This window comes from Nansenia antarctica, assembly GCF_963989245.1.
Source record: "Nansenia antarctica genome assembly, chromosome: 13".
Taxonomy (NCBI): domain Eukaryota; kingdom Metazoa; phylum Chordata; class Actinopteri; order Argentiniformes; family Microstomatidae; genus Nansenia; species Nansenia antarctica.
Window position 1 is genome coordinate 29,721,664 of NC_137683.1, and position 27,236 is coordinate 29,748,899.

A 27,236-nucleotide genomic window follows, 5' to 3' on the forward strand; every position below is an offset into this window, starting at 1 on the left:
AAAGTACAGACTGTACTGAAACACACGTTTCCAACGTGGTCCTCGTTGGAAGACAAAGAACAGCAAAGACAAGAACATACAAAACCAACACTCCATACAAAGAAACATACAAAGAGCATACAATACACAAGAACATACAAGATACAGTCATAATACAGGTTGTCATTGTTTACACAAAAGTGCTGCGTATCAGTGTGTATGTGTACGGGTAGGACTGTGTATGACTGCGTGTAAGCGTGTAAGGTTAGGTGTACGCATTGTATAGTTGTAAAATCAAAGCCTAATGCCTGTGGAAAACTTTTTAACTGTTGTTTGGTTCATTTTCAATTGGTGCCTTTTTCTTCGATTAACGTTGTTATTGGCAAACAGCCTTAGTTATGGCCTAACAGTAAAGACTGCACTGAAGTTACGTTTACCAACAAAGCACTATGTTCTGAATAATTTATAAACAAATTTTAAGGAGATGAAAAGATGTTGATTTCATATTTTCCTCAAACTAACAAGACAATGAACATGAATTGATTGTATCTGACAAACTATTTCAAAGGTGTCTGTGTTGACTCTACATGCATAAACTCTTGATCCTTATTCAGATATGCCTCTCGTTCAGGAGAGAGAGGCCCTGTGATAAGATAAGACATGTTTAGACACGTTGTTTAGACTTGTATTATCACCCAGATAATCAACGGCCAAAGGACAGGAATGGTAAATGGACTGCACTTATATAGCGCCTTATTCCAAAGCGCTTTACAACGGCCTCTCATTCACCCATTCACACACACATTCACACACACACACGGCAGCAAGCTACCATGCAAGGCGCCGGCCCGCTCATTGGGAGCAATTTGGGGTTCAGTGTCTTGCCCATGGACACTTTGACATGTGGTCAGCCGGGGCTCGACTCGAACCGCCGATCTGCCTACCTGCGATCATTAGACGGCGGCTCTACCTCCTGCGCCACAGCCGCCTCCATGACGACAGCCGGAATGGAGTCGTCATGGAGACGCTTAGAGAATGTCGGTATTTCAGATTATATATTCCTCAGGAACCTATAACGCTGCTATCTTGTGACATACTGTCTGTTTGCGTGTTTATATGGTTACGTTTATGTTTCCATCCCTACAGGTGTTACAAGGTCCCTACAAAAGTGTCCTATAAACAGCTAATCTTATCTCTAGTGTGTCACAGAGGCCTGGGCAGGGATCCTAACGTTGTAACCTAACACAGTGGGTTTAACATGAAGTGATAATAGCTAGATTTTATAACCGATGTGAACACACTTTTCACACCTTTGGCATGACAGTGACAGTAGGAACACACTGGCGCAAGCAGGCTTTATAGATCATCATCTGTATTGTAGATCAGCTGTAGGTTGTCCGGTCCTGATTGCACTTCGAAGGCCTAAAAATGATTTGCCATTGTTGAATAATCGTGAGCTTAGAATGATAAGGTTCTATCTCCGTTTAGGGTAGTTCAGAGATATTGAGCGTCAAAGTTTTTACATTCCATTATGTTTTATGAGATGGAGCCTTTGTATTTGATTAACTAAAACATTTCAACATTTTAAAAATAACACAACACAGGCATTAATAAACATCTAATGGATCAGATTATGTAAGAAACTCAATTTTGACCAAAAATGGAGATAGAACCTTATAATTATAACGTCACGTTATGTTGTTGGATAATGAACTATCTCCAGGCACCTCCCTGGGCCGTATGATGGCTAGAAAAAAACATGTTCACATCCCATTCAGGGTAGCTAATAGAGTTGTCATATTATTGCTACCTATCTTGTTCTTCAATTGATAATTCCTTGTGTTATATAATTGTATTTCATAGATGGTGGTTGCCAATTGCTTACAATGTGTCTAGGCAGAATTAGCTCGACGTCCTCAGTGAGTGACATTCTGTGTTTATTTGGTTGTGCTGGTTGTGATGTAACACTTGTGTTGTCTCACATACGTCTTGACCAGGGAGGGGAGTGTGACCTATGCTATGGGTGTGTGCATACATGGAACACTCTGTACATTCTGAACACATAGAACATTCTGTACATTCTGAACACATAGAACATTCTGTACATCACATTGCTGTATTCCTAGCAAACACACTTCTACTTCTGTGGGCGGCTGTGGCGCAGGAGGTAGAGCCGCTGTCTAATGATCGCAAGGTTGGCAGATCGGTGACCACAAGTGAAGCATGACTTAGGCAATTATGCTACGAGGCTAACGATGTCATCTGTAAAATGCAAGACGTTCAGTAGATGCGTGTTGAGATACCGTCACAAACTCTCAGATGAGATAGGGGATTATTTAATTAGTTTTGTTCATAATTGTTTATTAGAGGTTTTCTTCTTACAAGAATGTATACTGCACACATATACAACGTTTTATAGACAAAAACATGTATATGGTGTACATGTAATATATAATAATAATGGAATTTATTACATTTATAAATCATTATACAAGATGTAATTATACAAATAAGAAATATATACAAATAAGAAGGTATATAGTAAAGTGCATACATATAAAAAGTTATAGATACTAGATATAAATATATAACTATAGATACTATGATAACTACAGTAGTTCTCGTAAATACACATAAATAATATTGCATATTTAATTTAACAGTTTTAGTGTAAATATTACGTCAGCTAGAATATTCAAGGATTTCTAGACTATTTCAACGGGGTTATAGAAAGGGTTTCTTTGCTAAATGGCTGGTCACATTCGTTTGTGTGTGAGTGGGAGTGACTACTATCTGCTAACTTCTGATGTGCGTATGTACAGAATAATAATATCTACTAACTTTGGTAGTTGAGCCAAAAGTTGGTAGTATGTACTCTATGTGGCCTTAGATTTTGCAAGGGAATTGGTCCCAGGGAGTGCCTAGGCTAGGGAAGAATAGAGGTTGTTTAGGCTAGGAAGAATAGAGGTTGTTAAGGCTAGAGGAGAATAGAGGTTGTCTAGGCTAGAGGAGAATAGAGGTTTCAGACAGACACACAGGGTCACTTGCAATAAACATTTGTTACTGTAACTTCCTTGGTTTATTACCAGGGCAGTGTGGTCTGGATAGTTTAAGACCACTTGCAACATTTAGGCCTACGTTTAGCCTACACAGCATCTCGTTATCAGCGTGAAGTGAATTTCAACAATGTCCAACATGTTGTCCTGCTTCTTGCCCTGTCAATTTCCTACTGTTGCAATAACATCAGATAATAGGAAAGTGTCTTCCAGTGATTTCATTCTGTTTCTTGCTTCCTCTTTCTCAGAAAAAAAACTAAACAGAAGGCGCATGCCAGCATTTTATGACCTGGGTAAGGCAACAAGCTAGTTCTACTGAGGCAGCTGTCAAGACATCCACTGGGGAAAACACCTCAACATACCCAGGTTACCTAACCTCGCCTTATCTACGTTGCAAGTGGGATAAACTGTTACTGGCGCAGTGATTTATACCCCGGGGGGCCATTACGGAAACTTCTAGACCGACGACGTCGCCATGATATAACCCCTAACACGCTAAGCGATGTTGCAAGTGACCCCCAATGTATTCAGCGTGAGCTAGATTACTCTTCCTGCTACGACTGGGGAATTGATGATTCACTTGCTTGAGTCTAACGTATTGGTTGTAAAGTCGCTTTGGAATAAGGCGTCTGCTAAATGCCCAAAATGTAAAAAATCTATGTGGGAAATCTATTCAAAATGTAGTCCTGGCGTCGGGGGAGATGACGGTGATGAGCGTGCGTCCGTCCAGCGGAGCGAACACCGGGTACAGCTTCTCCCTGAAGGTCCCCGTGAAGGTGTAGATGTGGGACTTGTTGTCGGCGTTGTAGAAGGAGATCTGCCCCTCCTCGTAGTCCAGGTAGATGCCCATGCGGCGGGGGACCAGACCCAGGGGGAGCGGCGTCTCCGGCTTGGTGCATGCGTAGAACTGCCGGGTGCTGCGCCACAGCGTCCAGTAGCCGTCCCGCGGCGTCATGGGGAAGCGGCCGTGCCTCTTGGACCCGGCCGTGGTCAAACCGACCCGCCAGTAGCCGTCGTTGGCTAGGTTGACCTCCCAGTAGTGGCGTCCGGAGCCGTAGCCCTCCCAGCCCAGCACGCCGGGCCAGCTGTCGAAGCGCTGCGGGCTGTAGGGCAGGTCGGCCTCGGAGATGCCCTCCTGGACCTTGCGGTGGTCGTCGGAGAGCTGCAGCCACAGGTGGTTGGTCTTGGGGTCGAGGGTCACGTCCGCTGTGGAGGAGGGAGGTGAAGAGAGAAGAGAGAGAGAGAGTCGTGTTAGGAGCGCTCTCTGAGCTTTGTGTTTTTGTCACAGGGATTCTGTGATTTTGGGGGGATTTTGTTTTACTTTAGTTAACATTTTGTGCAGAATGTAAAGTGTATGAAAAGTTACGTTTCGTGTTTCTAAGGAAAAGCAAATGTTACCTGAAGCACTGCAGATCCAACTCCACACTAGGTATTGGGGAAAAAAACAAAAGACAAACTTTCAATGCACTGGTTGAAATATATTTCGGAGCCAATATACATATTGTATCTAGGCCTAGAAAGACATACTATTGTATCTAGTCCTAGAAAGACATACTTGTATTTGAGAGAGAGCAGGTACCTGAATTAGGGATGTATCTGGGGTAGCCTGCCTTCCAGGTGCGTTGCTTGGCTGACAACCACAGCTGGGGAACGGCGCCCTGAAACACAGGAGACGGACGGCGGTTAACACTAGAACAGCCATGGGGTGGGGTCATTTAACCCTGTGAGTAAAACAAAAAGTTATATCTTTGCACTTGATCAAATTTCAGGACCCTCCTTTCATGACTTTTCCTAGATATGTGCGTTCTACCACCCGGTATCCTTACATTTTCAAAATCACATCAGGATAAGCTAGTATGATATGAAGCTATTGTACAGTTTTGCTGTGTAGGAGGCAGGCTAATTTACAAGACTAGTGCAGCCAACTAGTGGTCTTTATGTGTAAGTAGCTGATTTTAGCTGTTCTAGTGTTAAGCGATGCAGGCGGTTAGGAACCGAAAGTTCAACCTCTTGTCCTGTTTCCTGTCACCTGGGACGCTAACGCTAACGCTCTCCATCAAAGTGACACGAGTACAGGTCAGTCAGCACATTGGCGGCTAAAGCCTTTCAGTCAACTGACTGACAGATAACACCAGACTGCAGATAAGCAACTACTGGCCCTGCTGATATGACACCTGCTGATATGACCAGGAACACAGGTGGGCGTCAGATTACATGGCTACGCAGTGTTTACAGTGTTCTGTACATTGCTTTATGGCACCTACACCTACGTATGTACCAGGACATCACAAGGTGAAGATAGAGATACAGAGTGTTACAGAAAGTTTAGAAAACACTTCTGTCAATCATTCACAGGTAGGGCAGGTAGGATCTATGTATTATGCTCATTTGTGAGAACGTAGTTTCTATTACTGTAAGAAGCTGGTTGTTTTACTATGAAGAGTAGGTGATCGGCCTCACAGATACTGATGGGGGGAGTGGTGACATACCTCCACCATAAACCTTATCGCTTACCTTAAACCTTATGTACACTCTTTAACAAGCCCACCCAACAGTTATGTTTTTAGATCAGTGTACCGCTAGTTATGTAAGACACTTCCCGCAACTCTTTAGGTAGATACAGTACGTACATCTGAGCAACATGGTGTGTCTCACCCATCTTCCGTCGGAGACTGAAGACCCATCTCTTCAGGCTACACCTTAACTGCTCCTCCTGAGACATCTGCTACCCCCCAGCACGGCGTCTCCCCCTATACTGTGCCTCCTAAGACTTCTACTGCCCCCCTTGTACTGTCTCTCCAGTGCCCCGCCATTTTTCTTCTATCACGGCGACTGCCAATGGTCCCTGGCCTGAGCTAGATTACTCTTCCTGCTACGACTGGTGGATTGATGATTCACTTGCTTAGTCAAATGTATCGATTGTAAGTCGCTTTGGAATAAGGCGTCTGCTAAATGCCCAAAATGTAAAAAAATGTAAATGTAAAAATGTCTCACCTTGCTGTCCTCCTTCAGCAGAGACCAGGTGATGAACTCTATGAGAGGCAGCAGGTTGACCAGCCTCTTCTTCCTCAGCCCCAGTAGACGAAGAACCTGGGCCAGCTCATCACTCTGCACCCCGCAGCTCTGAACACACACACACACACACACACACCCCGTTAACCATCAATATTATGGTTAGCTATAACACAATAACACAATGGTACAGTAGATCTAACACAACAGATATCGTCTAGCCATCAAGATTTATAGACTGGACGAAGCAATCATGAAAAGATTAGCTAACATATAATAATCATAATAATAATCATCATAATATTAATTATGATAATTGTTTTATTGCCGTGCAATCAACTTGTCAGTCAATTGTCGGAATTAGTTTTTGTATGCTCTAGGCAAGGAGTCGGCCATAGACGGCGACGCTGAAGCAATTAGGGGTTCGGCGCCTTGCTCAAGGACACCTCGGCACGTGGCCAGCCGATGTTCGAAGTGCCGACCTCGCGATCACTAGACGCCGACTCTACCTCCTGAGCCACTGCCGCCCGCTTAGAGCTCAAGATAACCTTCGTGAACAAGCGTCTTTTTTTCTCATATTGAACTTTGACCCCTTACCTCTGAGGCGATCTGCAGCTCCTTGGCCCACTCCATGATCATCTCCTGCAGCTGGTCGTTGGTGTCCTCCTCCTTCTCCTCCTCCTTCTCCTCCCCCTTCTCCTCCTCCTTGTCCTCCTCCCTCTCCTGCTGACACCTCTCAAGTCTCGAGGGTTTCGTCTTAGACTGAGGAAAACAGAGGATTTATTGTTTTCAGTTTCAACTCAGATTCATATATATATACTGTACTACAAAAATGTCACGTTAAGTCAAGTCAGGTTTATTTCTATAGCACATTTACAACGACAAAACAGCCGCCCAAAGTGCTTAACAGTTACAGTAACACTAGTAAAAAAGAAAACAATAAATAAAAAATACTCTAAAACAAAAACAAGATGCAATACAGAATACAACAGATGCAGAAATAAAAGTGCAGAAAAGTGCAGTTGTCGGGGGGGCAGTCTCGTCATACTCCAAATGGGGTAGTTGTATCAGTGATCAGTGGGTGTGGTTGCTAAACTGACTACGTTAGGCGGTGTGATCCTAACGTGTGATCCTAAACGTAAAAAAAAAAATACTAAGATGTTCCTTGCCAAATAACAGAGAGGCTCATTTTTTTCATGTATTTTTGTATGTCAGACTGTTATTTTTGAATATGACTGATGACAGGTATTTTAAATACTCCAGTTCTAACTTTTTCTTTTGTCTGGCTGTTTAGCAACGTACTTTATTATATTACATGTTTCTCTTCGTGTTGTGAGCTTAGTTGTACTGTTGTACAACTGATTGTACCTGATTATTCCACATGTCGGTGTTGCTCACAATCGGTATGTCGATTGTCAGTTATAGTATCATACTCTATATTTTTACTACAGACACTTAGCTTGACTGAGTGTCTTTGTATCTTTTGTAGATTGTACATTGATTATGTCTGTATGTCTGTATGTTGTATGTTCAGGACCCCAGGAAGACTAGAGGTACATCCGTGTGCTTCTAATGGGGATCCTTAAATCAAACCTAATCAGATCTCACCTGGTCGACGCTGTTGAGCTCACTGGCCCACTGCAGGATGAGCTTGCGGCTCTCCTCCAGGCTGCGCTCCGTGGGGTCTGCGCTCTGGGCCGTGGGGGGGTCCTCTCTACTGCTGCCCTCGCCCGCGTCACCGCCGCTCTGCAACCAGACAACGCCAGGGGTCAATATCACCCTCTGCACTCTCAACAAGGGTCAATATCACCCTCTGCACTCTCAACAAGGGTCAATATCACCCTCTGCACTCTCAACAAGGGTCAATATCACCCTCTGCACTCTCAACAAGGGTCAATATCACCCTCTGCACTCTCATCAAGGGTCAATATCACACTCAGCACTCTCAACAAGGGTCAATATCACCCTCTGCACTCTCAACAAGGGTCAATATCACCCTCTGCACTCTCAACAAGGGTCAATATCACCCTCTGCACTCTCTACAAGGGTCAATATCACCCTCTGCACTCTCAACAAGGGTCAATATAACCCTCTGCACTCTCAACAAGGGTCAATATCACCCTCTACACTCTCAACAAGGGTCAATATCACCCTCTACACTCTCAACAAGGGTCAATATCACCCTCTGCACTCTCAACAAGGGTCAATATCACCCTCTACACTCTCAACAAGGGTCAATATCACCCTCTACACTCTCAACAAGGGTCAATATCACCCTACAAGGGTCAATATCACCCAGCCATTCGGCTGCTAAATGAGTAGACCCAGCAGGGAAAGAGGGGGTCCTGCCATCTCCTGTACACTTTTGACTTGTTATGCACTTTTTTGCATCCCTTGAATCTGTTCTTAAACTTGAACTGTAAACTTAGGCACTTTTTATGTATCTCTTGAATTGTTCTTGAACTTGAAATGTTGGACTTGCACCCGTGAACCGTGGCCTGGGTGCTGAGCTCCGGTGGTGAATGTGTTGTTGTGTGATCGTGTGTGTGTGTGTGAGTGTGTTGTTGTGTGATCGTGTGTTTGTGGCCATGAACTGTGGAAACTGAATTGCCCTTCGGGGATGAATAAAGTATTCTGTATCTGTATCTGTATCTGTAGCAATGTGACCTCCGTAGACTCCATGGACTAATAGCAAAACTGAAAGCGAGTTTAGTTTATGCAACCGTGACCCTGACCAGTGACTCACAGTAGAGTCACATGTCTGTCCTCATCACTTCCAACGCCTGCGTGGCCTCCTTGTGAAATCTCCTACCCCGACCCTACCACACCAGACTCAAGACGCAGTCTGTTCAGAGTTCGCCTTCCTACAGCATGGCATGGGTCCTGACTAACACTATTAACCCTAACTCTTCCTACAGTATGGCCTGGTCCTGACAAACACTATTAACCCTAACCCTTCCTACAGCATGGTCCTGACTAACACTATTAACCCTAACCCTTCCTACAGCATGGCCTGGTCCTAACACTATTAACCCTAACCCTTCCTACAGCATGGTCCTGACTAACACTATTAACCCTAACCCTTCCTACAGCATGGTCCTGACTAACACTATTAACACTAACCCTTCCTACAGCATGGTCCTGACTAACACTATTAACCCTAACCCTTCCTACAGCATGGTCCTGACTAACACTATTAACACTAACCCTTCCTACAGCATGGTCCTGACTAACACTATTAACACTAACCCTTCCTACAGCAGCATGGTCCTGACTAACACTATTAACCCTAACCCTTCCTACAGCATGGCGTGGGTCCTGACTAACACTATTAACACTAACCCTTCCTACAGCATGGCATGGGTCCTGACTAACACTATTAACACTAACCCTTCCTACAGCATGGCATGGTCCTGACTAACACTATTAACCCTTCCTACAGCATGGCATGGTCCTGACTAACACTATTAACCCTAACCCTTCCTACAGCATGGCATGGTCCTGACTAACACTATTAACCCTAACCCTTCCTACAGCATGGCATGGTCCTGACTAACACTATTAACCCTAACCCTTCCTACAGCATGGCATGGTCCTGACTAACACTATCCCCCATAGCTGCCTTTTTGTTTGTTGTGTTTCTTTTTGTTGTTTATTGTCCACTTTTTATGTATCTCTTGAATCTGTTCTTAAACTTGAACTGTTGGAGTTGCACTTGTGAACCGTGGACTGGGTGCTGAGCTCCAGTGGTGAGTGTGTTGTTGTGTGATCGTGTGTTTGTGGTCATGAACTGTGGAAACTGAATTGCCCTTCGGGGATAAATAACGTATTCTGTATCTGTATCTGTATCTGTATCAATGTGACCTCCGTAGACGTGGACTAATAGCAAAACTGAAAGCGAGTTTAGTTTATGCAACCGTGACCGTGACCAGTGACTCACAGTAGAGTCACATGTCTGTCCTCATCACTTCCAACGCCCGCGTGGCCTCCTTGTGAAATCTCCTACCCCGACCCTACCACACCAGACTCAAGACGCAGTCTGTTCAGAGTTCGCCTTCCTACAGCATGACATGGGTCCTGACTAACACTATTAACCCTTCCTACAGCATGGCATAGTCCTAACACTATTAACACTAACCCTTCCTACAGCATGGCATGGTCCTGACTAACACTATCCCCCATAGCTGCCTTTTTGTTTGTTGTGTTTCTTTTTGTTGTTTATTGTCCTGCTTCTCTTCTTCTTCTCCTTCTTTTTTCTTTCTTTTTCTTGTACAGCGTCCTTGAGTTTGAGAAAGGCGCTTTTAAATAAAAATCTATTATTATTATTATTATTACTGTCACAGACCTTGGGCCAGTTACATAAACATAGATTAAGACTGGTCTAAGCCTTAGACTAGTCTTATATTCTCAGGTTAGACCAGTCTAATTAAGACTGCCTTTTGCATTAAAAAAAAAGACTGACTTATTTTACCTAGAATGCATTGCGTGACAGGATATCTAAGTCAGTCTTACTTTAGTCACTCATAGGTGAGCTTTATGCAACAGGAAAATGTTAGAGTCTATAGCAAGACTGACTTAAAGTGAGATGTAAGTCTAAGACTGGGTCTGTCTTTATGCATCCGGCCCCTGGATATCGCCATCAGAAACGCACACAATGGGGCGCTTAGGTGGCGTAACGGGACATATCCTGCATGTCATCCCTTCTCTCTCTCACCCATACTAAATCTATACTGTGTCTGTCAATAAAAAGAAAACTATGAGTGGGACTGCCCCACTCAGCAAAAAAAAAAAGAAAGGCACACAATGTTCTCCCTCCTGTCCTCTCTGTCCCAGACCAGCGGGGGCGGTTGGTCGGTTTCACAGGGCCGTAAAAGGCGATAAGAACCGCTCTATCGGCAGCCCTCTCCTCATCTGACTGTGTAACTTCTGAGAGGCTGTTGAATGTCTACTTGTCTCCCATGGCAACGCTTCTCCAACCTCTCCAACAGAAGTCAACCATTTACCGATATTTGGCCCCTGGTTAAGGGAATCAGTACATGTTTTTTTTCTAGGACAAAAACTGTTAAACAAAAGTGAATCGTTGCAAGTCTTTGAGTTTTATCTCAAGTTTATTAACATACCAAGATTAAATGAGCCAGCCAAAATGAGACATATACCACACTGTTTTCTTCAAAAGCCGCCCACCTTTTTCTGGAGAATCTCTTTCCATTCTCTGGCCTCATGGTTCATCATTTCAGACACATTTGTGTTGACTTGACGCAAATGAAACGATAGGCTTTGCCAAGATTATTCAGTTTGTATTTTGTCCCTCAGATCTGCAATCTGTCACAACCTCCTTTTGTTTCCCCAAATATTCATCCTCTAACCTAAGACCCTAATTCCTTATCTCTATAGCTCATACTCTCTTATACAACGGATAGATCCGGTCTATTGTCTCTATTGGTCAGTTTGGTCCATTGTCTCTATTGGTCAGTTTGCGTTCCAGCCGTGCCGATATCCATGACATACGCAGGGCTAAATGGAATGTTGACACGTTTGTATATATTACCGTTATCAAAGTTATATTATACTGATTCCCTTAATGACACACCGTTGCTTAGCAACCGATAAACAACTGTTCAGCGGATGAATACACTTCATATATACCACGGCTTCTATAACGCTTAATTAACCCCCCCCCCCCTCTCTCTCTCTCTCCCCCCCCCTCTCCCTACCTTGCACACTTGGGCGACCTGGTCCTTCCAGTGGTTGATGAAGCGGACACACTCCTGCAGGCTGCGCAGCTCCTTCAGGCTGTTCTGACGAGGCCGTTGCTGACAGAGAGAAACACACATGAGCAGAGAGCCACATAACGTCTGCATACGATGGGGGAAATAAGTATTCAACACACCAACAATATAATTTTTTTATTCAACATATTTCCCATATAGTGTTTATTACGGTAACTCGAAGCACAAAGCTCATGGAGAGATGAGGAGATTTAAAGAGAGAAGCGGCATTACGAGCGAGCTTATTTTAGTGGTGTTTTACGAGCTGTGTTTTTATACTTTTCAGACAGACACATTTTCACAAACTTGATATCAAGCAACAGAAGAGTAATGGGTCGATAGTCAGATAAGCTCGAAACATTCGATTTGATGGAACGTCAGGCAGTTGTAGCTGTAGGCCTAGTTATACGTTGTATAACTGTGTGTGTGTTTGTGTGCGCTCGCCTGCGTATGTGCGTGCGTGGGGGGTGCAGGTGTGTACCTGTGCGCGTGTGGAGAAGCCGCTGCTCTTGAAGGGGTTGGTGGGGGCGGAGCTGTGGGCCTGGATGTCCTCCTCCGGCACGTTCCAGCGCACGGCGCCGATGGAGTGGCTCTGGGACCCGCTCTCCAGCCTCAGCTGGGAACGCACCTCTGGAGAGGGGAGAGAGGGGTCAGAGGTCAGGGGAGAGGAATTGTAAAAAAAAATTGTGACACTCAATGAGGCCTTTTCCATTCAACATTTACATCAAATCAAAATAAATATTTGTGTCACGTTCTAATGCTTTGGTCCTCATCTCGGGATCTGATGTAATGATCAGATGAATACATTTCCGGTTTGTTTAAAATCAACGACACACTCGCTAGTCAACTAACACAGCTTGTTTTGTGAGTCTGCTAACAATGTAAAGTAGTGTTATAGTTAACTAGGTAACAATGTAAAGTAGTGTTGTAGTTAACTAGGTAGCAGTGGGGATTACTCACTGAATCCATTTCGTTGCAGTATTTTTTGGCTTGACTAGCAAGTGTGTGTTGTGATTCTCAACAACGTCGAAAGGTAGTTCCGTGTTTCAAAAGAAAATTCTGAACATTTTGATTGGTTGCCGACATGACACATTTGTCTCTTCCAAATTAAATCACAAACGATTATCTCTCTCTCTTTCACTTTATTAACAATCAAATCAGGTAACGTATCAATCCAAGCCTAATTAATAGTTTTTTTGTGTCCTAAAATGTATTGTATTTAATCAATCATTGTATTCACCGTGGCTCAGTATCTCTAAATGTTTAATCTAGATCAGAATGTTCCCATTGTCATTTGCTATCCATGATGAATCCTGAATAGCAAAAAATATAATAAATTTTGATCCTGCTTAAACATTTTTGAAATACTAGGACTATGATCTGGTGAGATCTGGTGAGATCTGGTATGATCTGGTATGACGGATCATAAAGATTTGATACAAGCTTTAATTCATTAATCCATTAAATGCTATCAGAACAATGAATCATTATCTCACATGCCGTTATGTCACATTGTCTACTACTACTAAAAAAGCTGTTTGAATTAGTTCTGGCCAAAGGTTGTGTCATTATGAGTTGATAATAAGGGCATAATATTGCCGCTAAAATGACAAAAAAGGAGAAAGACCTACTCGTAGTCGAGCCCTTCAGAATGCTCTTCATCTCGAAGTGTGTCATGCTGCCGTGTGTCCTATAAAAAGGACATACACACATTAAAAAGTATTCCCCACACTGCAAAATGTCTCAAAAACAAGAAAAAAAGCAATAAAATGGGGGATATATTACTTAAAATAAGTTAAACTATCTGCCAACAGAACAGGAAAATACCACTTGCCAAGATTTTCTTAAAACAAGTAAGAGACATCTTAAAACGAGTGCCGTCAGACAAAAAACAAGCCTTGATTTAAGATATACTTAGATTTACTGTAAGACAATTCTAGTCACGAACTGATGATTTAAACGATGAATCCACTACACGATATGACGATAAACAAATTCTAAAAAGTTCACTCTCAAGTTTTAAAATGTACAGCACAGACATGAAATAGACACATGTAACATCGACTATGAATCACGAATCATAAATATAATCTATATCACAACGAATACAATAAATGCTCAATACAATCCAAAAGCAGGCGGCAGTGTCTTAAGAAGACTATTGATCGTTCATCGTCACATTAAATCAAGCAACATGGAATGCAATCTTTCATCATCAGTAATGTAGATCGAATCCTACCCGATGTTTGAAGGGAGGACCGGTGGTGTTGGCGGTTGGTCTTGGTGGTTGGAAAGACTGGACAGCCGAGTCTGCATGTCTGACTTATTTGTTACAGGCTGAAGCTGTTTGATCTTTGGACCGTTTTATGGTTATTGGCGGTGGCGGGAGAGAGGGAGGAGAATGTTTCTATGTAAGCACATATAACAACCTGGTTTCCAATCAATCACATGCTTTCCAAGCAGGGGAGAGTGAGAAATGAAGCGATAAGGGGTCACTGCTGCTGGTTATCTCCTGTAATGACGTACTCAAAGTCAGAGTAAAAGTCAAGTTTATTCATATAGCACATGCTCATACAATAGGGATGAATGTTCATTGGAAAAGGAGAGAGTGCACACCGCAGAAAGTCTTAGCGAGGTGCTGGCAACAGAGCAAATTCCAATTGAAAGAGATAGAAGTCGCACACTCAGGTTCCAGATGCGAAGAAAAGTGATTTATTAAGACAACGGTTTCGGCCGTAGCCTTTGTCAAGTCTAAAATACTATGCTAATGCTACATACAAGCAAATGTGTCGTAGTAAATGGTACACAAAACAAGAAAACAAAGCAAGACAGATGATGATGAAAAAAGTGAATTAAAAAGTTTAAGAGAAACAGTGAAAAGGTTTAAGATCAAGAAGATTTAATTAGCTACATGATAAAAGCGCGATTAAACAAGCAAACAGACCTACTTGGTGTATATCTAACAAACATGTCTGACATGTATTCAGACCCCCTCAAGACCACCAGGACCAAGCTCCGGACCTGGGGTGATAGGGCCTTTTCAGCCGCAGCCCCGTCCCTCTGGAAGGCCCTCCCCAACCACATCAGACAGGCCAACACCCTGCCAACATTTAAACAGGCCCTCAAAACCCACCTCTTCAAGCTCGCCTTCACCAGTTAACCCTCTCCCCCTCCCCTTCCCATGTGTCCCCAGCACTACCTTAATTAGGCCCCTATACTTTCCTTTTGTTTCTTTTTATTATTACTACTCGATCTTTTCAGTTTGTAAAGCGTCTTTGAGTGTCTAGAAATGCGCTATATAAGTCTAATGTATTATTATTATTATTATTATTATTATTATTATTATTCAGGTGCGTGACTATGAAGTGATTTATAAACATATAGAGGAAGAGAATAAAATCTATTCTAAAACTGGCACCTAATCTTTGAAGCGTTATTACTAGTGTTCAATCCTTACCTAAACTTATTCCAGTGTAATAGTCTTACTTTTGAAGGCAATCTAGAAGGACTTAAAGGAAGTATTACATACAGTACGTATGTTTGTCTATGCTTTCTAGATAACAACATTCCTCATTCTACTTACATAGAGATTACTTTTACACATTTTCTGTACAATTTCCGCACCCAAAATAATTGCCCATATATGTCTTTAGAGTTCATAGTAGAGTCATTTGAGGACGTTTGTTTATTATACTGCACAGTCATCTCTACTCATCTCCGCCCTGGTCTTGATGTTATCAGTCTATGAATCACACCTCGATTATAAAGAAACATAAACTGTTGTCTGTTTGGCACGCCCTGATTATACAAACAGCCTTGTTTGTTGATCCAGTAACTATTAAAACAGTATATAACTGTATCACCTACAGGCAGTAGATAAACAGTATATAACTGTATCATCAGGCAGCAGATAAACAGTGTCTCGTGGTCAAAGGCCTGGATGAACATGTTTTACAATTGCAAATGAAAATGACAAAAATGTGTGTGTGTGTGTGTATGTGTATGTGTATGTGTGTGTGTGTGTGTGTGTGTGTGTGTGTGTGTGTGTGTGTGTGCGAGTGTGTGTGCGTGAGTGTGTGTGCGAGTGTGTGTGTGAGTGTATGTGTGTGTGTCAAGGTAATAAAGGGTCTCCAGGGTCATCTTGTACTAGACAACCTGAGGATAGCAGTAAAAGTGGAGAATGTACATACATGTTAGATAATGTAGCATTGCATAATAGACCCATCTCTTCAGGGTACACCTTAACTGCTCCTCCTGAGACATCTACTACCCCCCAGTACTGTGTCTCCTGAGACATCTACTACCCCCCTGCACTGCGTCTCCTGAGACACCTACTACCCCCCAGCACTGTGTCTCCTGAGACATCTACTACCCCCCTGCACTGCGTCTCCTGAGACATCTACTACCCCCCAGCACTGTGTCTCCTGAGACATCTACTACCCCCCAGCACTGTGTCTCCTGAGAGATCTACTACCCCCCAGCACTGTGTCTCCTGAGACATCTACTACCCCCCAGCACTGTGTCTCCTGAGACATCTACTACCCCCCAGCACTGTGTCTCCTGAGACATCTACTACCCCCCAGCACTGTGTCTCCTGAGACATCTACTACCCCCCCCTGCACTGTGTCTCCTGATACATCTACTACCCCCCAGCACTGTGTCTCCTGAGACATCTACTACCCCCCAGCACTGTGTCTCCTGAGACATCTACTACCCCCCAGCACTGTGTCTCCTGAGACATCTACTACCCCCCCAGCACTGTGTCTCCTGAGACATCTACTACCCCCCCAGCACTGTGTCTCCTGAGACATCTACTACCCCCCCAGCACTGTGTCTCCTGAGACATCTACTACCCCCCCAGCACTGTGTCTCCTGAGACACCTACTACCCCCCCAGCACTGTGTCTCCTGAGACATCCACTACCCCCCCCAGCACTGTGTCTCCTGAGACATCTACTACCCCCCAGCACTGTGTCTCATGAGACACCTACTACCCCCCAGCACTGTGTCTCCTGAGACATCTACTACCCCCCTGCACTGCGTCTCCTGAGACACCTACTACCCCCCAGCACTGTGTCTCCTGAGACATCTACTACCCCCTGTACTGTGTCTCCTGAGACATCTACTACCCCCCCAGCACTGTGTCTCCTGAGACATCTACTACCCCCCAGCACTGTGTCTCCTGAGACATCTACTACCCCCCTGCACTGTGTCTCCTGAGACATCTACTACCCCTGCACTGTGTCTCCTGAGACATCTACTACCCCCCCAGCACTGTGTCTCCTGAGACATCTACTACCCCCCAGCACTGTGTCTCCTGAGACATCTACTACCCCCCTGCACTGTGTCTCCTGAGACATCTACTACCCCCCAGCACTGTGTCTCCTGAGACACCTACTACCCCCCAGCACTGTGTCTCCTGAGACATCTACTACCCCTGCACTGTGTCTCCTGAGACATCTACTACCCCCCCAGCACTGTGTCTCCTGAGACATCTACTACCCCCCAGCACTGCGTCTCCTGAGACACCTGCTTCCCCCCAGCACTGTGTCTCCTGAGACATCTACTACCCCCCAGCACTGTGTCTCCTGAGACATCTACTACCCCCCCAGCACTGTGTCTCCTGAGACATCTACTACCCCCCCAGCACTGTGTCTCCTGAGACATCTACTACCCCCCAGCACTGTGTCTCCTGAGACATCTACTACCCCCCCAGCACTGTGTCTCCTGAGACATCTACTACCCCCCCAGCACTGTGTCTCCTGAGACATCTACTACCCCCCTGCACTGTGTCTCATGAGACACCTACTACCCCCCAGCACTGTGTCTCCTGAGACATCTACTACCCCCCAGCACTGTGTCTCCTGAGACACCTACTACCCCCCAGCACTGTGTCTCCTGAGACATCTACTACCCCCCAGCACTGTGTCTCCTGAGACATCTACTACCCCCCCAGCACTGTGTCTCCTGAGACATCCACTACCCCCCAGCACTGTGTCTCCTGAGACATCTACTACCCCCCAGCACTGCGTCTCCTGAGACATATACTACCCCCCAGCACTGTGTCTCCTGAGACATCCACTACCCCCCAGCACTGTGTCTCCTGAGACATATACTACCCCCCAGCACTGTGTCTCCTGAGACATCTACTACCCCCCCCAGCACTGTGTCTCCTGAGACATCCACTACCCCCCCAGCACTGTGTCTCCTGAGACATCTACTACCCCCCAGCACTGTGTCTCCTGAGACATCTACTACCCCCCAGCACTGTGTCTCCTGAGACATCCACTACCCCCCAGCACTGCGTCTCCTGAGACATCTACTACCCCCCAGCACTGTGTCTCCTGAGACATCTACTACCCCCCCAGCACTGTGTCTCCTGAGACATCTACTACCCCCAGCACTGTGTCTCCAGAGACACCTGCTTCCCCCCCTCCCTACTGTTTCTCCTGAGATTTCTACTACCCCCTTGTACTTGTACTGACTATCCAGTGTCTACTATTAAAGAAAAAGCACGACAACTGCCAATGGCCCCGGGCCTGAGCTAGATTACTTTTCCTGCTATGACTGGTGGATTGATGAATCGCTTGCTTAGTCAAATGTATCAATTGTAAGTCACTTTGCAATAAGGCGTTTGCTAAATGCTAAGAATGTAATGTAAATGTAAGGTAAAAGGGCTGAATAAATGACCTGTGTATATGTGGTATATTTTTACACACACACACACACACACACACACACACACACACAGAGAGACCTGTGTATAGAACCTGTGTAGATATCTGTCTTGTTGCACACACATTCATAGACCTGTATAGTTTGTAAAGGTTCTGCCTTTTGATTGTCTAACAAGGGGGGTTTTATCAATTAGCATTCCTTTGTCCTAGAGAAGCACATGGTCAAGATGGCCTCCCTACCTGCGACCTGCCCCCTGACCTTTGACCTGAGTGTAACCTATCCCCCTTTTCACACCCCAACCTGTCCTTTGTAAGGTGATAGGACTGTATATGTGCCTTGTCATAGACTTGTATTAGCATATCACTGGGAGTATAAATGTGTGAGTTTAAGACATCTCTCTCTCTCTTTCACCCTGCAACTCATGGACCAGAGCCTTCTCTATGACACCAGAGCCCTCTATATGACATCAGAGCCCTCTCTATGACATCAGAGCCCTCTCTATGACACCAGAGCCCTCTCTATGACATTCAGAGCCCTCTCTATGACATCAGAGCCCCCTCTATGACATCAGAGCTCTCTCTATGACATCAGAGCCCTCTCTATCACATCAGAGCCCTCTCTATGACATCAGAGCTCTCTCTATGACATCAGAGGCCCTCTCTATTACATCAGAGCCCTCTCTATGACATCAGAGCTCTCTCTATGACATCAGAGCCCTCTGTATCACATCAGAGCTCTCTCTATGACATCAGAGCTCTCTCTATGACATCAGAGCCCTCTCTATCACATCAGAGCTCTCTCTATGACATCAGAGCCCCCTATATGACATCAGAGCTCTCTCTATGACACCAGAGCCCTCTCTATGACATCAGAGCCCTCTCTATGACATCAGAGCTCTCTCTATGACATCAGAGCCCCCTCTATGACATCAGAGCCCTCTCTATCACATCAGAGCCCTCTCTATGACATCAGAGAGGAATGCTGTAACCTCTATGTAACTTTGATTGAATAAATAGTCTATAATAAGTCTCTATAGAAGCTTTACTCGTGATCTATTTCAACCAAATCTTAAAATGTCCTACAGTCATCCTCTATGGTCCTGTTTGTTTGTGTTGATTATTGGACATGCATCGTGCAAACACCGTGATAACAAGCTCATAACATCCCCCTGTTGCAGCACACCCCAACAGTAGCAGCGTGGAGATGAGGTTAGCTTTTACTAGCTTTTACGAGGGTTATGTAAATATCGCGTGTTGGCAAGTTTTCCAGGAAGAGGTGAAACGATCGAACGGTAACACAGTCAACAGAGAATTACTTTCATAATTTCCATATAGGAATAGAGAGGAATACAAATCATGTTTGTGATGATAGATGATAGATATCATACCCATATATTAGGGTATCTATGGCATTTGTTGTGTCATTTTCTTTTCTGTTTATTTCTGATATGTGTCATGCCCCCCCCCCTGTTTTTTTCTTTTTCTTTTCTTTTGTTTGTGTTTTTGTAAAAAATAAAAAATAAAATAAAAATAAGAACATGCTCTGTAATTGTTCATGGACAATGTACTGCATAAGGAAGTGCAAAACTAGTTTTCTACTAATACCTGGGACAATAACCTCCCCCACGGACACTAGTTGTTGTTGTTATGTCCTGTTGTGTGCATGTCGTGACGTTAGAATTATAAGGTTCTATTTCCATTTTTGTCAAAATTTAGTTTTTTACATAATCTGATCCATTAGGTGTTTATTAATGCCTGTGTGGTGTTATTTTTAAAATGTTGACATTTTTTAGTTAGTAATTAATAAAATACAAAGGTTCCATCTCACAAAACATAATGGAATGTAAAAACGTTGACGCTCAATATCTCTGAACTGCCCTAAACGGAGATAGAACCTTATCATTCTAAACGGAGATAGAACCTTATCATTCTAAGCTCACGTTGTCTCTATGTGAAATCCACTTATCATATTTGATATACCAGAGGGTTGCCAGGAAGGAAATGAAAACGCGACATATACATTGTTGTTTCAGCTTCTATTTATTTTCCACATCTTCCACATCTTCTACTGCTTCTACAGATATACCTATATATCTGTTATTCTTAAACAAATAAAAAATATCTTACATTTAAAAAAACAAAAACAATCTATCTTGGGGTCTATGGAATGTTATCTTGGCTTCAAAACCTTCTAAATAGGATCTTCTAAATAGGATCTATTAAAAGAAAACACTAGTGGGCACTGTTTTTGTCTGGCAGTGCAACGTTTGGAACAGAAACTCAGTGTAACTGGAAGAGACTTGACATGTGTTGTGGTCTCAGTATTATTAATTAATTGGACCTACTGTCTTTCCGTAAGTAAGTCCATAACATGACTGAACATTAGTTTTTTTTAAATCTGAGTAGTAGTACAGTACCTTACAAATATATACATATTAAAACACATATATAAAAATAAAATAGATATTGCTGATTTTGAGATTGTGTCACACTTCCTGGTGGGAACTGTGAGACATTGACCGTTATATTCCAGGCTGGTATTTGTTCTGTAACATTTACATGAGACGACTGTATGAGACTGTAGACTTGACAAGTTTAGTTCCAGTTTTTAAAGAACTGCTTGAAGATGATCGTCTCTCTCCCCTGTGGCAGGATCTCCACCTGGAACACAGGACAGAGCTGGATCAGAATCACAATCGCTAATTGCCGCAAGTGAAGTCATGCTTCACTTGTGATCAGCCGAGCCATCTTTGTATGTAGTGTCAAACATGCCCTATGTCAAAGAGATGACTTGGGCAGATAGTGATTTTGGAATGTAACAAGCATTCTGATGAGGCTGATGGCATAGAGGCAATAATACACAGTGAATCAGCAGTGTTAGGAGAGTAGAGTTATATCAATTTGATATCTCAATTTGGCCAAAATATGACTTTTTGAGGCTAACGCTTTATTCCATCTCACTGTACAAACACACACAGGAGTAAAACTCTTTGCCTTTGGTTTCCTCAACATCGGCATTGCAGCGTCAAGATACGATAACAATCACAATAATAATAAAGTAAACAAGTAAAATAAGTAATCCGACAGTAATAAAGTCAAGTAATAAAGTGGTTTTAAGATGATGATGACAGGGTTGTGGCCAGATGATGATCTGGTGTCTCAGACACATAAAGCGTTTAACGACGCCACGTTTGTGACCTGCAGGTGACCCAATGCATCCCAGTAAAGGAGAATGACACAGCGATTTTCCTCGGCAGTCGTCACGTTTATGCAACAATACTTCCGGGTGTATAGATCATCATGATTGACGGTAGGCCCCATGCTGATATAAATCTAACCACACAGTTTAACAGATAGGTTATGTAAATGTCTACGGTTCTTAACATGCGTGCGTAGAGACAGGTGAATAGAGACAGATTAGAAGGCTGGGTGATTGATTGATTGCTTGCTCTCTCTCTCTCTCTCTCTCTCTCCAGTCACACTCATTCTCTCTCCCACCCGCTCTAGCTCTCCCACCCCCCCCTCCCTCTCTCTCTCCCTCCCTCCCTTTCTACCCCCCCCCCCCCCCGTCCCTGTATCTCCCTCTCTCCCTCCCTCCCTCTCTCTCTACCCCTCCCTCCCCCCCCCACTCCCTCTCCCCCCTCTCTCTCTCCCCCTCCCACCCCTCCCACCCCTCCCTCCGTGACTCACCTGTGTTTTCATCCTGGGGTAGTTCATCTGCTGGATGAAGTCATCTGCCATCTTCAGCGCCTCCCTCTTCTCCTCGGCGTTCGCTCCGCTACCTGTCAATCAATTAGAAGAGGACGTGTAATTCAATTAGACACCACCTGTGTGTGTCACTGTAGCATTAAACAAACATTACCATTACCAGGTGTAGGTTTCATGAGGCAGAAATGTCGATGACATCGCGGGTCGACTATTTCCTCACCTTTCCAGACGAAGATCTTTCCGTTGGCGCCGTTGTCCAGGATGAAGCAGTCGTCTCGCACCAGGAGGTCCTTGGCCGGGCTCTTCTCCGAGACTTTGGTCATGGTCATGGAACCTGTGGCGTCAGACACCTGCGAGGGACAAAACTTTGTGGTCATTTTGGTCGTCAAATAGTTGATTTTTAGCTGACAGCTAATTACTGTGTTTTTTACACTGTAAATGATCTATTAACACAATTTTTTTTATCTTGAAAAAAAGGCACGGCTGTTCTTGTGTTAATCACTTACTGGTGCGATGGTTGATATTCATTGTGCAAAAGGTTATTCAGTCATTAGTGCTAAGATAGCTAAGTGGCAGAGTCATGGGAACAGTAGTGTGAGTAAGCGGTCCTGCCCATGTTAATCAGGCATCTTCTCTCAGGCTACCTTGTAGAGGGAGGCGGAGTTGAGGACGTCAGCTTTGCTGTCCTCCTCTGGGGTGCTTTCTGCCAGCTCCACCATTGGTCCCAGCACCTGTCAGTCACACAGGGGGACCAAAAATTATGAAAAATGAATTATGGTTCATAGATGATGTCATAGAGAGGGCTCTGATGTCATAGAGACGGCTCTGATGTCATAGAGAGGGCTCTGATGTCATAGAGACGGCTCTGATGTCATAGAGAGGGCTCTGATGTCATAGAGAGGGCTCTGGTCCATGAACCGTTTTTTGCTCTAACAAGTCTACCAACAGATCTTAATTCTGTGACTAGAATACCGGTAGTTTAGCGCAGTGGTTCTCAAACCTCTCCTTGGGGACCCCCAGCCGCTCCACATATTTGTTCAAATCATAATCGCTTTGTACTTGGTTAGTTGAATCAGGTGTGCTGGTGGTGGTGGAACAGATCAGATATGTGGAGTGGCTGGCTGGGGGTCCCAGAGGAGAGAGGTTTGAGAACCACTGGTTTAGCTGGAGAAGGCTTTCTAGAAATGTCTGAATTATACTTTTTGAGCGATAGTTTTCTGTTGTTAGATATCAACTGCCAGTTTGTTTTATTTTTTCACCTTGAGCATCTCCGGTGTCTCCTCCCCCTCGTTGATGTCGGTGATGCGGGCTTTCCCGTGCCTCTCCGTGTCGCGGATCAGACTCGCGATCTCTCGAACCTTCTGCTTCTCAAACATGTTGGCCTGGGAGCCGATCCAGGACACTATTGTCTGGGGGGACGAGATTCAAACACAAATTAGGTCACAGGAGTGACAGTATAGTATGACCCAAGTCCCCCGTCGCCAGTCTCCCCAAATTCATCTCCCCTGGGGGGGGGGGGACCCACTGATCAATCTCTCCTAATTCCTTCCACTTCTTGTGGATCTGAAAGGATACTGTAGGTCAGTGGTTCTCAACCCTCTCCTCAGGGACCCCCAGCCGCTCCACATATCTGATCTGTTCCACCACCACCAGCACACCTGATTCAACTAATCAAGTACAAAGCCATTATGGTTTGTACTTGATTAGTTGAATCAGGTGTGCTGGTGGTGGAACAGATCAAATATGTGGAGCGGCTGGGGGTCCCTGAGGAGAGGTTTGAGAACCACTGCTGTAGGTATCATAAAGAATCTGCGTTATTATGGTTATAACGTAAGCTCAAACTTACTACTTACACCTATCCTATTTACTCAAGCCTACACTAAGTGCCGAGGGTACTGGCCTGTGGACGTGTCACCCTGCAGGCCTCACCTCCCCCAGGTCAGATGTGTCTCCCTGCAGCCCCTCACCTCCCCCAGGTCCAGGATGAAACAGTCCCCCTTGTTGAAGCTGTCCCAGCTGAGCGCCACCTCCCTGGCACGGATGTTCCTCTTCCCCTTGATCTGGTACAGCCGCTGGACCGCCCCCGCCCCAGCCTGGGCCTTCCTGAAGCCCGACTCCACACCACCCTCCTGTGTGTGTGTGTGTGTGTGTGTGTGTGTGTGTGTGTGTGTGTGTGTGTGTGATAGAAAGAGAGAGAGAGAGAGAGAGAGAGAGAGAGAGAGAGAGAGAGAGAGATGACAATAGTAAGCATTCAGCCTTAGATAGGCTGGGATAAGATAATAATATGAAATAATATGTAAACGCGGTAACAATACACAAAGTTATGCTTGAGAGGTTAATATAGACTAATAATAGCGCCCCTAGTCTATAATATAGTCTAATATAGACGCGCCCTTCTTCCTAACGCCCCACCTTGTAGCTGACCCCTCTGGGGAAGAGGTTCATGAACTCGGGGGACTCGTAGCCCTGGACCTGCCGGTGCTGGATGGGGTCGCCGCTCAGGTAGTTATCCAGCTGGGTGGCCAACATGGCACAGGCCACCTGCTCGTCACGGGACGACTTCTCACCTGGGAGAGAGAGGGGACGGAAGGGGGAGAGAGGGAGGTGAGAGTGGAGGAGAGGAAGGGGCCAGAACACACACAAGAAGAAGAAGATGCCTGAAGAAGGCCTATGACCGAAAGCTCCCAATAAACTATGTTTCTTTGCACAGTGTTTGAGTGTGCGGATGCTGTTATTCTGCGCTCTATTGATACTCTTCAGTTGCAGCACCTCAGCAAAGTCTGATGACGGATGAGCGGTGGTATGTTCACTATTTAGGGACGAAAGGGAGGAAGCGGTGAGAGAGAGAGAGAGGTGGGGGAGGGAGGTGAGAGTGGAGGAGAGGAAGGGGGGCCAGAACACACAAGGAGAGCAAGAAAAGAAGAAGAAGGTGTGAGAGAAGGAAGGGGGCAGAGTGACAGTGAGGTAGAATAGGCTTCTGAAAAGGTAAGAGGTGATAGGAGATAAAGAGGATAGATAAAGATCATAGAAAGAGAGATAGAGGGTCATAGGAAGTTTACAGAGCGGAAAAGTTCCAGACAAAAGACAGCGAGAGGTTGTGGACGGTGTGAGAGGTGGTGGGAGGGGTCATGTGGAGATCCATCCATGGTTTCGGAAGAGAGCTCCCTCTCCTCTCCTGACAATCAGCCTAGTGTTACCTAAGCACCGGATACACGCTGGAAACAACAGCCACATTTGAGTACTGTAACCGCCCTCCTGCATTTTTAATGGTCCCACACAAAACCTGTCCTTCCCTCTTTCCCCAGGGAGATCTTCCCTCTTTATCTCCCCCCCTCCTCCCCCCGCCTCCCCCGCCCGCCCTATCCCATCCATCTTGTCATCTTGTCCTCTGGTACTTGTCTCTTGAATGGCCCTTAGACTTTGGAACGGCTTGCCGGAGGACTTGAGGGTGGCAGAGTGTGTGGATATTTTTTAGAAGTACATTTAAAACACACCTTTTTAGCCTGGCCTTTGTGTGACCTAGTGTCTTTGTCCAATTTGCACTTTTACCCCCTATTTCTTATCTCCTAATCTTTATTTTTGTTTCTCTTCCTGGTCTTATTACTATGTCTATGTCGCTGTCTTATTTTATTTCGTTTTTGTTATCTTTGGTTTATTGTTTATTGTTCAGAACTTGGAGTCGCATACAATGCATCACATGTGCTAGTATTATAAATAAAGTTTGATTGATTGATTGATTGATCATCCTCCCATCCATCTCTTTGACCTCTGTCCATAATTACACGCTAGGTCGTTCACCTAGCTCGCGTGTCGTCGTCACCGTTAGCAATTAGTGGGCTATAAGCTTGTTCACCGCAGAGCCTCGTTAGGGGTGTGGTGTACACACACGGTAACTCTTATTCCTCTCCTCCTCTCCCTCAATCATTGCCCCCCCGCCCCAACCCATCAGTTAAAGTTTGCACAACGCACAACCTTCCTTGCCACAGCTAGGCAGGCACATAATACAATATATATATGTTACGGTACATAGGGTTAGGGTTAGGTGTTAGGGTTAGGTGCTAGGGTGACTTGGTACATGCTGGCATGTCTAACCCTAACCCTAACCTTAACCCTAACCCTAACCATACCTCTAACCCTAACCTTAACCCTAGCACCCTAGCACCTAACCCTAACCCTAGTTTTCCCACATATACACTAATTAGAGCCATTACAGAAAACCAAAACATACAATTACATGTGCAATTCTACACAAACATGATAGATCGATAGATAGATGAATAGATGGATAGATGGATAGATGTTTATTAGCCACATGACCAAAGCCGGAGGAATTTGTTCTCGGTACAGCATATTAATCTGTGCAGCACACAAGGCCTGCCTGTCCCAGCCCCTCCCCCTCACCTATCCACATGTGCAGGTCGGCCCCCTGGTCCCTGTTCTCCAGCACAAGGTAGGAGTCTCCGTTGAAGAAGGCCCCCACCTCGGACGGCTCCAGCAGCACCGCCTTCATCTTCTCCACCCTCCAGCACTTCAGACCCGGCTCCCTGATCTCCGGGCCAAACTGACCCGGTGCCGCCTGGAACGGGAGCATTCTGTATGGGGAGAGAGAGGAGGGGGGAGGGGGAAGGGGTGGGTTAGAGGAGAGAGACTTAACTTTCATTCATTCATTCATTCATTCATTAACACTAGAACAGCCATGGGTGGGGGTCATTTGACCCTGTGAGTAAAAAAACATGTTATATCTTTGCACTCGATCAAATTTCAGGACCCTCCTTTCATGACTTTTCCTAGATATGTGCGTTCTACCACCCAGTATCCTTAATTTTTCTAAATCACACCAGGATAAGCTAGTATGAAGCTATTTTGCAGTTGTTCTGTGTAGGAGGCAGGGTAATTTGCAAGACGGACCGGACCACTAGTGGTCGTTGTGTGTAAGTAGCAGCTTCCCATTCTAAAGACTACCGAGGCGGCTCTTATAGTAGGTAAAACAGGCACGGCTGTTCTAGTGTTAAGAGAGACAGGAGGTGAGTGGGAAGG

General features: G+C 44.8%; 2 protein-coding genes across 2 annotated transcripts; both read right to left on the bottom strand.

The window, feature by feature from the left end:
• Positions 1-3,708: 3,708 nt before the first annotated feature.
• On the bottom strand, positions 3,709-13,492 carry LOC308169503 (butyrophilin subfamily 3 member A1; the record flags this gene model as incomplete). The annotated part of the gene is made up of 9 exons (XM_080544185.1): positions 3,709-4,241; positions 4,434-4,460; positions 4,615-4,693; positions 6,030-6,158; positions 6,645-6,689; positions 7,656-7,793; positions 11,762-11,860; positions 12,297-12,445; positions 13,447-13,492. The coding sequence occupies 9 exons, from the start codon at positions 13,490-13,492 to the stop codon at positions 3,709-3,711; spliced, it is 1,245 nt and encodes a 414-aa protein (XP_080400311.1).
• A 7,400-nt stretch (positions 13,493-20,892) lies between these two features.
• Positions 20,893-26,791, bottom strand: capgb (capping protein (actin filament), gelsolin-like b). Its single transcript, XM_080543808.1, has 8 exons — positions 26,601-26,791; positions 24,612-24,766; positions 24,167-24,328; positions 23,459-23,608; positions 22,844-22,930; positions 22,420-22,549; positions 22,182-22,273; positions 20,893-21,152 (listed from the first exon to the last, which is right to left on the bottom strand). The coding sequence occupies exons 1-8, from the start codon at positions 26,788-26,790 to the stop codon at positions 21,087-21,089; spliced, it is 1,032 nt and encodes a 343-aa protein (XP_080399934.1). The 5' UTR covers position 26,791; the 3' UTR covers positions 20,893-21,086.
• Between the last annotated feature and the right edge of the window lie 445 nt (positions 26,792-27,236).

Bases quoted from the DNA above. Each gene is read 5' to 3' on its own strand.
- capgb (XM_080543808.1), bottom strand. From the start codon at position 26,790: ATGCTCCCGTTCCAGGCGGCACCGGGTCAGTTTGGCCCGGAGATCAGG. The intron at 23,609-24,166 runs GTGAGGGGCTGC...TCGTCCCCCCAG, and splicing joins TCATCCTGGACCTGGGGGAG to ACAATAGTGTCCTGGATCGG. The intron at 22,931-23,458 runs GTGAAAAAATAA...TGTGACTGACAG, and splicing joins AGACACCGGAGATGCTCAAG to GTGCTGGGACCAATGGTGGA.